An 11,793-nucleotide genomic window follows, 5' to 3' on the forward strand; every position below is an offset into this window, starting at 1 on the left:
GGAATTTGTCACTGCGTCTTTTGTCTGAAATCACCGAACGTCCAATTTAAATTTACAAGGCCACCGCAACACCTCTGCTGTCCAGAGGATCCCGTGTTCGGTTCGGGTTCCGGGCGCGAAGGGGCGGCCTGTGGGCCTTTCACTTAGCAGCCGGACTCGCTGATGCTCCCGGGTCCCTCCCCATTCAGACCATTCTGCGATCCTGAGACGTAAAACCGGTTGGAAAGAGTTAAAAACACGACGCCATTCTCGGCAGCACGAAACTCCCCCCTGAAGGCGAACGCACCCCACCTCCCGGCACCCTCGCGGAACTCCGTCACGGCGGCGGCCGGGCCCGACCCGGCGGAGGAAGGTGCCTGACGCCATCAGGCCGCGCCGGCAGGCCGCAGTCCGCATGGCCGTGCCGCGGGAGCCGCCGCCCGCCCCGGCGGAGGAAGGTGCCTGACGCCATCAGGCCGCGCCGGCAGGCCGCAGTCCGCATGGCCGTGCCGCGGGAGCCGCCGCCCGCCCCGGCGGAGGAAGGTGCCTGACGCCATCAGGCCGCGCCGGCAGGCCGCAGTCCGCATGGCCGTGCCGCGGGAGCCGCCGCCCGCCCCGGCGCTGCCGCCCGCCGCCGCCGCCCCGTCGTTCGCCGCGGCGCGGGCGCTGGTGGCGCGGCGCTACTCGTGCCTGGTGGCGGCGCCGCACCGGCGGCACGTGGCGCTGCCCCCGCGCTTCCTGGGCCGCAAGCGCTCCGGCATCCGCGCGCAGCTGGACGCGGAGCTCCTGCGGTACTCGGAGAGGTGCGGGCCCGGCCCGGGGCGGGGGGTGCTGGCTCGGCCTGGCAGCTAACCCTGGTGCCCCCCTCCTCCTTGTCCTTCCAGCCTGCAGGGCGTGCCGGTGGCTTACGACAACATCAAAGTGGTGGGGGAGCTCGGCGACATCTACGACGACCAAGGGTTCATCCACCTGAACGTCGAGGCGGACTTCATCATCTTCAGCCCCAAGAAGGGGAAGAAGCTGGTGGTATGCGAACGCCTGGGCTTTTTTTATTAAGTGGTCAAAGCTCGGCCTATCTCCTTTATCAAGGGGTCTGGGGCTTAGGTGGAGACATATTTTAGTTTATGCTACGTTATTCACATATGGGTAGTTCATAGCAATTTATTTGTAGTTTGTACTAGTACTTTTTACTGTAATTTGTTTTGTCCGTCCCTAGGTTTGTTGAATGTACTTATAATTATATATTACTTAACCATTGTACTGTAAGGATTGCATATTTAATAGCGTATCATAACTGCGTATGTCATACCGGTGCTCGTTTCTGAAGAGCAGATAGTTTTTTCACTGTTACAGTGACAGGGATGTTTGGGTTGCCCTCCTAAGTGTTTGGTGTTCAGTTCCTTCAAGCACAAGAGCAGTACATCGAGTTGGAGCCTGCCTTTCAGTAAAGGAGGCGGATGTCTCAAAGAACAGCTTTAAGCTTGTCAAAACCCCTGCTCGGCACTTGTGGGTAAAGTATGTTGAGAGCTGGCCTACATTCATTGTTGTGCCATACTTTTTGCAGCACAGCTGGTGTTCTTATAATTGTGTTTGAGGAGGAATGCGCTATCTTCCTAGGAAGAGAATAGTAAAATTTTCAGTGTCTCATTCATTCTGTGGGTAAAATAAGGGTGCATATGGTTTCATATGCAGATGTATCTATCAGAAACCCACTGAATGGAGTATTTAGAAGCTTTTTATGCGAAGTACTGCTGTGCCAGCTTGAAGAGCATTTTAGGAAACTAAATCGGACTTAAAATGGCTTCAAAGCAAAGTTGATCACTGCAGTGTAAGGAAAGAGTTACCTACTCAATTCAGGTTTCACTGTAGCTAAATCCCATGTTTTGATGAGTTCTCTTGCAGTTCAGTTCTATCTTCAGAGGAACTGTGTGAAGAGTTTACAGGAATAGCTTTGACTTTTGTGAAAGAGTGTTAACTTATGGCTAGATAAACCAACTTCATAACTTGTACATAAACTTTTACTGAAAACTTTCCATTTTGGAAAGTAAATATTTAAAGGGTGTGCATTGAAAGGGCTGATTTTTTCTATAGACTTGCCTGACATTCCTTTTCTTTTTTAGGGTGTAATTAATAAAGTGGCCCCTACTCATATTGGCTGCCTGATACATGGATGCTTCAATGCATCTATCCCCAAGCCTGAACAAATGTCCATTGTACAGTGGCAAGAGCTGGGGTTAAAAATAGGAGATGAACTGAAATTTCAAGTGTTGCACTTGGATTCTGATACAGCTGGGGTGTTCTTCATTCGAGGAGGACTCACTAAAAGCAGGTACAGTGCCTCAACAGAGAATATTTTAAACTGATTTAATACATTTTTACAAGCTAAGTGAATTTAATTACATCTTAATCTTTCAGCTTCCTTTTTTTTACACAAATCCCTATATAACTGTATGTATAACTATCTGTGTAACTGTCTATAACTATGTATGTGTATATGTTGTCTTCAACTAAACTTTCCACTGTTTAGGACTCCCGTGGAAGTTTTCTCTGGAAAAAGTAACACTAGGTGTTTCTTGAGCTTTACAAATCTGTGTTGACCTATGAATTGTTGATTGCACATATAATACATGCTCAAAACAGCACATCCAGGTGTCTAAGAGCAGCTTTTTGCATAGGCTTTTCGAGTGCAAAAAGTCCAGGGGTCCTGAGCACAGTGGTTACATTGACAGTTTACACACAAACACGTGCATATGTATTGTATTGTGACAAATACATGACTTAAATACTTGCTGAAACATGAGAATTTCAAAGATGAGAAAATGTGTCAACTTCCTCCTTAGGCCTCTGTAAATTTATAGGACACCTTGCAAGAAATCTTGCCTTTAGGAGAGTTCATTCACGTTTTTCTTTTGAAGCAGTCATTTGCTGAGCAGTGTTTTTTTTTAACATGGTTTTGGTTTTGATTAAATGTATATGACTCCCTACTGGCAAATTCATAGCATTTTTTGTTTCTTTCTTTCTTTTCTTTTCTTTTTTTTTTTTTTTTTTTTTTTTTTAATCTGGAAGGATGTTCTGGATCATTTCAGTGAATTTACAGTGAAAGCTAGCAATTTTTTCTTCAGTGCCTCTGGGGACATAAAAACCTCCGTGGTTTTTAACTGCATTCTTTCCATATTTGTCTTCTTAGACATTTTGTCCAGTGCTCTTGGTTGCAAGGTACCTGCTGGGAGTGGGAGGATTTGATGGGTTTTTGGTGGAGGTTTTTTCCTTCTTTTTTTTAAACTTGTCTGGCATCACCTTTGTTTTAACTGGAGTAGGGTAATTGCTTGGTAAGATCAGCAGTGTGCCTCATACATGACTGAATAGGCCACTTGCTGTGTGTTTTTGTGAATGACTTAAAAAAACCCCAAAAATCTTTACTACACAATTTGTAATTATGAATTAGGGGATGAAGAAGCACGTGAAAAGAGGAAATGCGAAATGGTCTGTAAGACACTTTAGAGAAAAAAATTTGGCTAATATTCGAAAGAGAATATTTATTATGTGGTAAGAAGAAAGCTAGGAAGGTAATAGAAATTACCCTGAGAGTATTAAACTTTATGATTCTCTGTAACACAGAGTGTCATGTTCTCCATTTGTTGTTGTTTTTGGCAAGTTTGTTTTATCTTTTATTACTATTTTTTGACATTTCACTATGTGAGGTGCCCTGTTAAGATGTCTTTAATCCAGTTTGTTTCGTATATTTCTTTACAGCATGCGGCCCAAAAAATCTGACGCAGTCACTGAAAGTACAAATGGGAATGAAATTCAAAACCTTGACCACCAGGAAAATGGCTTGAATAACTGTGGGGAAGATAATGTCATGGAAGAACCTTTAAATGAGATGGGTAACCTTGGGAGGGAAAATGAAGAGCAAAGTGTTGATGCTGTGAATGGATTATGTGATGATAAAAAGAAGAAGAAGAAAAAGAAAAAGGACAAGCACGGGGAACAGGAACTTGTATTGCCTGCCAGTGACTCCAGTGGTTACCAAAGTGACCATAAAAAGTTGAAGAAAAAGAAAAGAAAGCACTGTGATGAAGCTGAAGAGGGTGAATTATCTCAGCTGTCAGAAAAACCCAAAGCTAAAAAGAAAAGGGACTGAAGTCTGAAGTGCCTTTCCTGCGTTAAATTTCAGACGGTTTTGATAGTTTCAATAAAACCCTGTTTTCAAAATTTTTATCTCTTTTTTTTTACTTCACAATCTGCTCTGCTGGGTCAGATGGTGTTTGTGTGCACATGTGCACCAGCAGTTTGAAAGGCAGGATCTTTTAAAGTAGAGCTAGAAGAAATGGGATAGAAGCAATATCTGCCTGGCTTTTCTACTGGAAAACAAGGCACCAAAGAACCGTGGAATGTAATTACAGGAACACGTGCATCACTTTGGTGTCTGCTTTCCAGTTCCATGCATTAGCCAGTTGGTAGTTCTGATGTTTGCTACTCTAACTCCGTCTTTGCCATTCGGTGTCTTGATTTTACAAGAGTAGATTAGGATTATCTTTGTGTTTCTGGGAAATTCATGTGAATTCCCGGGAAGCTTAAAAGAGATAATTTTTTTTGAGTATCAGTGCTTTTGCTTGCAGCTTCTTTCTACTGTGAGGTGCTCTGAGGAGAACTGTAGGGTGACGTAGTCTAGTATTTCACCGAAGTAGGAGGCCGTGATTGATTTGGTACTGATTTACTTGTTACAAGAAGAACATAACCAGCTTTTGGAAGGCCTTGTAAGTAAACAGCATGAATGTGGAAACCTGTTGTTCATCTCTGTTCCTAGGTGATAAAACATTTTGCTCTAGTGATTAATGCTGATGCTATTAGCTCACTTTAGTACATGTGTTTACAACTTCTAATAACATTCATTCACATTGAACATGTTCTGAAGTGTTACAATGCTTTTAGGGCTCACTTTGTGCTATATTAATGTCTTCTGTTTCTTTAAAGCTCCAAATGTACCAAGACAAAGTTACCAGCTTATAGGCTCGATGCCGTGGCAGTACACAGTAGACATTTTAAAGTCTAAAGTATGACACTATAAAGAACCAAGTTAAGGCTTTTTGAAGATAGAGAAGAAAGTGGATTTAAGTAGCTAATGCCAGCAGTAGCAGCAGAAACTGCAGAATACCCTCTTGGGTTTGCTCTTCAGTGTACTTAATGTTGAAGCCAGTCTCTGAACAGTCCTGAGATGAATGTGGATTGTCCCTGTTGTGTTTCTGCGTGTGATGATGCTGACACTTGATTTGTATCATATCATAGACACTGGCTCTTCTATCCATTTCTCCTGTACTGTGACAAAACCTGAAAAGTCAGATGATGTTTGTAATGTATTACACCACGCTGCAAGATCAGCTGAGGGCAGTATTCTGGTGTGTTCACAATTGCAGCAAATGACACAGAAGTCCCACTCTGCCATACTTAAAGTACACAGGCAGTTTGAAGGTTGATAATTTAAAGTCAGAAATTATGTGCTACTTCGCCATATATATATATATATATATATATATATATATATATATATAAAATATATGTAAATTTATGTAGTGACTTGAGAGACAAGTTGGATGGATGGGTAAGGACATATCAGAGAGGAGGATGGCATGCACAGATATTTTTTGAGGATGCCAGCCTGAAGAGAAATATGGAGGCAGTTACTGTTACAGATGAACCAAAGACTGAGTCACATGATTTCATCTCTTACACCTTAATACTCATTGTACCTCACTGCCTTTTAGGGAAGGGAAACATCTCCAGTTTCAAGCCTCACCAGCTGATAGAACCAGTTTGCAGCACCAAAAGTTTTTCTTGCTCTCTTCTGCCTTTTCATCAGCAAGCAAAGAAAGAAGACATTTGGGGTGAAGAACTGAAGTTGCTACTAATAAATCAAGTAACATAGACAATATAAATGCTTTCAGCACTTTGCTCTTTTTCCACTTTTGCTGCTTTAACATTCTCTTACTGGGAATTGCTTACTGTAGTTTAGCAAACTGTGCAAACTGTTTTGTTGATGATTAGTCTTTTCTGAAAGCCTACAGTAATCTCAGTTTTGGGCCTTACTTAGAGGCAGGTTTATTTTTGGCACATGAGTTTGGCTGGCACACACTTGTGTCATTTTTGGGTTTTCTTTCTTGGGTTACAATAAAAGAGATCAATTAAAAGTAAATGCAGTAGCTGGTAATTGATTGCTGAGCAAGTTGTTTCTCCAGTGATACAAATACCAGAACATGTTAAATTCTTGGGAAGGAGAAAAGTGAAGAAAAGCATTTAAAAAAGAAGGATGAAAAACATGTTTTACACAGTTGGAGACAATATTGGCAGCCTCACAGCTGCACTGTCGATGTTGCTGTAAATACTGTTATGGCATTTGCTAAATATGGCAAGAAAACTTGGATTTCCAAAAGTGAATTTTCACTCTGATCATAATTTAAGTCACTTGTCTTTGTTTTTTCCCCATAAAAAGGCAAGATTTTCTGGTCCTTGCAATTAACAAAGGAGCTGGACTTGGCCGTTTCCATTAAAATTTCCCTGAAGCTTGATCTCTATAAACCTTTAACTTTCTGTCTTCCCCTGGACTACAAATGAAGAGTTATATTGAATTTTAAGTTGAGACAAGATTTTTGAGTATATAGAAGAATCATTTTTAAAGCTTCCTGTGAGGCCAGATGGCTTTCTTTTTTTTCTTTGTTTTTGTACAGTCCTTCTGATATTTTTTTCAGGGTGCATTCTAGTACATCTCATGTCACACAGCAAAGAGAAGGTTAGAAAGTAAAATTGTATTTTATAACTGTATTGATAGTTGCACCAAGGTAACTGTGATCTAGAGAAAAAAACTTGCTGGATTTTTTTTTTTCTGTTTTAACATTAAGCTTAACACAAAGCCAATGTTTACTTATGGCTGTGGTTGATATTCTTTTATCGGTATTATGAAAAATGTAGTTCTAACTTAATCAGCTCCAAGTTTATAAAGTAGGAACTGCTACTTTGTAGTATAAATATTTTGATTGTGCAAATGTTTTTTGGTGTATTGCATGACTTTGGCAGAAGAGCAAGCAGTCTTACAAGATGGTATTTTTAACTGTCTCTAAAACAATTGTTCTGTATTCTCTGAAGCTTGCAATAATCCGCAGCGTTAAATTTTGCTCTTTGTCTTTTCCTTGCTTCTCTTAGAAACAAATTCTTTGCTTTTGACCTGGCACTTTGCTACTTCTTTAAATACTCAGCCCAAACCGCCGAGTGGATGAGCTCTAGGGAAAGGATTTTTTAAAGGGCTTAAGCAAGCTAGCTGCCTTTTGGAAAAACATGAGCCATGATCAAATCTGCCTCTGAGTGAACACTATTCCTTTGGAAGCATCCCAACCTTAGATAGTCCTCAGAAAGTACAGACCTTTGCTGTGAAGAGGTTATATGATCTGATGTTCTCAGGATTACTACTCTTGGCTATGGAAGGGCTGAAATAGTTTAATCCTGAGAAGGCCTGTATTTTTCTTAGCAAAACGTTCATTCTATTCTGCTATTTAGCTTTTAGAAATTCTGTATATTTAATAAAGTCTGAGAGACTTCAGTATCCAGTAGGCTTTGTCTATAAAGTATCTTCTGGATTCATGTGAATAAAAATAAGCCTGAAAATCAAGGTTTGCATTTCTCCAATACTGTCAGTAAATAAATTTATTACAGAAACAGCTCAAGAGTTTTTTTCTCTTCATGACTTTATACATTATTAAGTTAAAGTTGGGTTAAATTCAGTTGCAAATATTGTCCCAAGCCACTCAGCTGACCTGATGTTAAGCAAATAAAAGCAATTGCAACCTGGCCACGACTTCAAGTTCCTCTGAAGCCAACTGTCCTAGACAAAGAAGAAATAAGCTTTAATTTTCCCCTTTTATGGACCCCTGCTCCATAAGATTGCATACAAGATGATCTTCTCCCATCTCCCAAACTGATAGGTCTGTAGAGTATCATTGCTGCTAGAATGTTTCTGTTAACACCAGAGATAGCTGAATTTGAAAAATAACTTATTTGAGAAATCGATCTATAAAAACAGATGAGATGAACTTTCTGTACAGGTGAGTGAAACTGCAGCAGGTTTTAGTATTTAGAAAAGAAATCATACAAACAGAGGAAATAATTTTGCTACAAGATTCATTACCAATATCTTCCTCTTCTATGGATTATTTTTGTGTATTTCATATGGTTAGAAGGTTAAGCTGTTACTTTCGGTTTCTAAATCTGTATGATACTTAGTAAGAATACAGTTAAAAAGATAGGAATAACTATTGCCCTTCAAAGCTCTCTTGCTCATTATTACCCTTGTTCCTCTTTTCTTTATATTTTCATCCACTTGTGCCTTTGGTGTATGGAAACTTCTCTAAGGATATTCTTAACACACTAGAAATATGGTGTCCCGTTCAAGAGCAGGATTTCATTGTGCTGCACAAATCAAGTGAGGAGAAATGTGTGTTTAAGAGGCTCTGGTGAGAGCTAGTCTATCAGTACTGTGTTGCTTAGAAGCTCACATTCAGTATGTGAATGGACATTGAAGAAGCAGATTTTTTTCGAATGTTTTGACTTGAGTCATAGGTAAGGAATCTGCAATCAGAAATAATATTTCAGTTCTACCTTCCAAGCCATAATCAGTGGACTCATTGTGATACATCCCTGCCCAGTACACGCAGCTTCTGATGGAGACTTGGAGTGCAGCAGTCAGTGGAATTGCAGGCTGTGCAAGTATGTCCCAGATTTCATGGAAAGCATTTTGTTGAAATTAGTATGGAATAACTCCCAGTCATTCAGGGAGCTGGGTGAAGCCAGAAGCATCTTGTTTTCAAAGAGTAGGCTACAGCTCCCAGTGATAAGTCACAGCCTGTGCTTTTATTTCCTTATAGTAAACGTGATAGCACATGGATAGCTTAAAAATTCTGTATGGATCAGTCAAGTCAACATTTAAAAGCTGGACTAAAGAAGAAGGGAAATTTATCCTTCATCAGTATGAATATTGTTATCAGAATAATATATAAACATGAATAAAAATAATATCATGAACATGAATATTAATATCAGAAAAATGAGACTGTTTTGGAGCACTATAAAATTTTTGGATCAGCTCCTTTTTTGTTATAGAGAACAAATGAATGACATCTGGCCCTCTTTCAGGATAATGCCATTTTATTAGATATATGTTTGAAGGTTCATTTTTTCTCCAGAGGTTGGTCATCTCTTCATGGGCTTAAAGATGACCAGTTTTTATGAAGCACTTTCCCAGAAGTACAGCTATTTGTTTCTCAGCTGAAAAAAAGTCAAAAACCCCTCAAAAAAAAACCAAAACAAAAAGTGCACAGATGGTACAAGTATTTCTAGTTTCTTTATGGAGCCTCTCAGTGTTAGTTTGTGGATTTGTGAAGATGGGCTTGCCTTCACCTCTGGTGTATCTACATTCTCCCCAGAGAAGCAGTTCAGGACCTCTGCCTTTCAAATAAATTTCACATGTTGTGACTAAAAATAAGTCTGCACTGATGATGTCTGGGTTGTGCTGATAACTACTTTTGATAGGATTTTCTTGACATTAAACTGAATGGAGCATAAGTGACCTGCTTTATGTCTAAATTATTTATTACTAAATCGTGTATTTTTCTCTGATAGAGTAATTCCTGTTTCATAGATATAATTTGAAAAATCATCTTTTCATTAGGACTAGACATTACTTAAACTTGAAGTCTTAGTTTTCTGGGCCAAAGGAATGATATTATGGACAGTTCTAAGGTTTCTGAGGTAGAGAAAAATATGCATGTTCACATCCATTTCTCTACCCATGTAGTATTTCTGAAGTACTTACCAAAATATGCAGATGCTCACAGATTAGTTTTGGAGTCATTTGTGTTGTGGTTATTTCTATCTCACTTTAATGTCTGGTTTGCAAAACCATTGTCATAAATGATCCCTAAATAGAACCCAGCATCATCTTCTTTATTAATGTTTTATATTTATCCTGTAAATCTGTGGTTATGCCATATTATGGTGAGGAACATGAGTGCAAGCTGTTGCAAATAACTTTATATCGTCCTATTGATTGAGTATAGCAAATGTCTTTTCCCAGGCAAAAAGTATAACTGCAATTACTTATGGCTAGACTTGTTTTGATTTTTCACTGGAGCACACTTTGGAAAATGGTCTAAAAACCTCAATTAATATATGGAAAATTGACTAGGAGAGAAGGATTTAAAACAAAAAGAGCAAAAGCTGGGGCTTTTTTTATAAAGAGTGAAAAAGAAAAAATTCAGTTTAAAGAAGCTTTTGAAATCTCAAATTTTTTTCCTGAGAATGAAAGGAAATTTGAAGTTTTTTTCTTTAAAGGCCTTTCCCATCTCTCCACCAAAGATTTTCAGTCCAATAAAAATGCTTCTCTAATTTTTTGGAGTGTGACACAAAATATTTTAAGTGTGCAAATAGTCATTTCAAATAGAGGACTATTTCATTCTAAGTACCTGAATTGCATTGTTAGGGGATGAACCAAAAGGGGGTTTTCCCCCCAAATTCATATTCTGGTGAAATTGACTGAATTCGGTAGGTGTCTTTTTGTTTGGTTGTTTTTTGATTTTTTTTTTCCCAAATGTGTCAGAATATGATTCCACAAAAACTGCTCTGCTCCGCTATGATTTTACACTTCATATTACAAATCAGTGTAAGACAAATCAGTCTCCTTGAGGAAGGGTGCTGCCTGTTCTCATACAATGCCACATGGCGGAGTATTGCTTTTTCTTCAGGCTTTTTCTCCACATATGTCATCTAAAGAGTTCAAAAACTTCTGTGAACTGGTATTTGATGAGAAGTATTTCAGCTAACTGAAATAAGACTAGAAAAGAAATAGAATTTCTACCCACTCTGTATATCAGCATCAAAATCTTGGTATTTACCCTAGCTGCTGTCACCATGTTTCTTTAGTTTACGTTCTAATTTTCATATATTTCAAAGTGCTGTTAATACAGGTATTCATCTAGTTTTTCACTGTTCATATTTCATTTCCTTTCTGTAGTTTGTTTGTATAGGAAAAGAGATTTCTGTGGCCACGCTGTGAATGAAAGCTCATACAAATGCTGTGATATGTAGGTGCATGTGTTTGTTCTTCTTTAGTAAATTTTTAGTTAATGGCCAGTTTGCAGATTCCTGTCTACTTAAATGAAATTCTGAATTTCTATAAGTTTCATGGGCACGACTTGTTGGGCAGAGGAGAGAAATTTTATTATTTCCCCTGTTTGAAGAAAAGTGACCCAAGTTCATCTGTGGTGAATACAAACCACTCTGTGGAGTCCATAGCACTGGGAAAAGCTCCAGGCAGAACTTTGCACCTTATTATGCATGAGGGAAAGGAGAGGAAGGCATCCTTAGCTCTGGTGCTACAGAAACAACTTGGGTTTGTCTTTACTGCACTTGGGGGCTTGGGGTTTTTTTTATAACATGGAATTATTTCATGTTTATTCACATGCGGGTTTTTTTCTGGGTTTGCTGTAGACTAGTTTGTTCCCCTTGGGAACAAGGGAAAAAGAGGCTGAAAAGTCCATGTCAGTGTTGAATTCATCACAGCATTTTAGTTTTCACATAAGCCCACTATTAACCATCAAAACCTCAGTATCAGTCATGTTAAATATCAATGGCTGATTTAAGACTTGGAATTAAGATTTTTAAAGAGCAAAATTGGAGGTGGAGGAATTTGTCTGCATACCACCAACCAGAGTAGGCTGCTGTGCTGTGACAATACCACTAGTAGACACATCTGAAATATATTCATGTAAA

General features: G+C 39.4%; 1 protein-coding gene across 1 annotated transcript; it reads left to right on the top strand.

Annotated features, from left to right (window-relative positions):
* The first annotated feature begins 529 nt into the window (after nt 1–529).
* POLR1F (RNA polymerase I subunit F) lies at nt 530–4,194 on the top strand. Its single transcript, XM_066196172.1, has 4 exons — nt 530–782; nt 864–1,005; nt 2,100–2,308; nt 3,733–4,194. Exons 1-4 carry the CDS (start codon nt 565–567, stop codon nt 4,121–4,123), a joined length of 960 nt encoding a protein of 319 aa, XP_066052269.1. The 5' UTR covers nt 530–564; the 3' UTR covers nt 4,124–4,194.
* Nucleotides 4,195–11,793: the final 7,599 nt, after the last annotated feature.

Source organism: Chamaea fasciata, unplaced genomic scaffold (genome assembly GCF_029207755.1).
Source record: "Chamaea fasciata isolate MVZ Bird 193981 ecotype frontalis unplaced genomic scaffold, bChaFas1.0.hap1 SCAF_1, whole genome shotgun sequence".
Taxonomy (NCBI): Eukaryota; Metazoa; Chordata; class Aves; order Passeriformes; family Sylviidae; genus Chamaea; species Chamaea fasciata.

What these genes read in the sequence shown, in the direction of transcription:
- POLR1F (XM_066196172.1), top strand. Translation starts at nt 565, where the DNA reads ATGGCCGTGCCGCGGGAGCCGCCGCCCGCCCCGGCGCTGCCGCCCGCC. An exon ending in CTCCTGCGGTACTCGGAGAG is followed by an intron (nt 783 to 863) that starts GTGCGGGCCCGG and finishes TTGTCCTTCCAG; the next exon opens with CCTGCAGGGCGTGCCGGTGG. An exon ending in GGAGGACTCACTAAAAGCAG is followed by an intron (nt 2,309 to 3,732) that starts GTACAGTGCCTC and finishes ATTTCTTTACAG; the next exon opens with CATGCGGCCCAAAAAATCTG.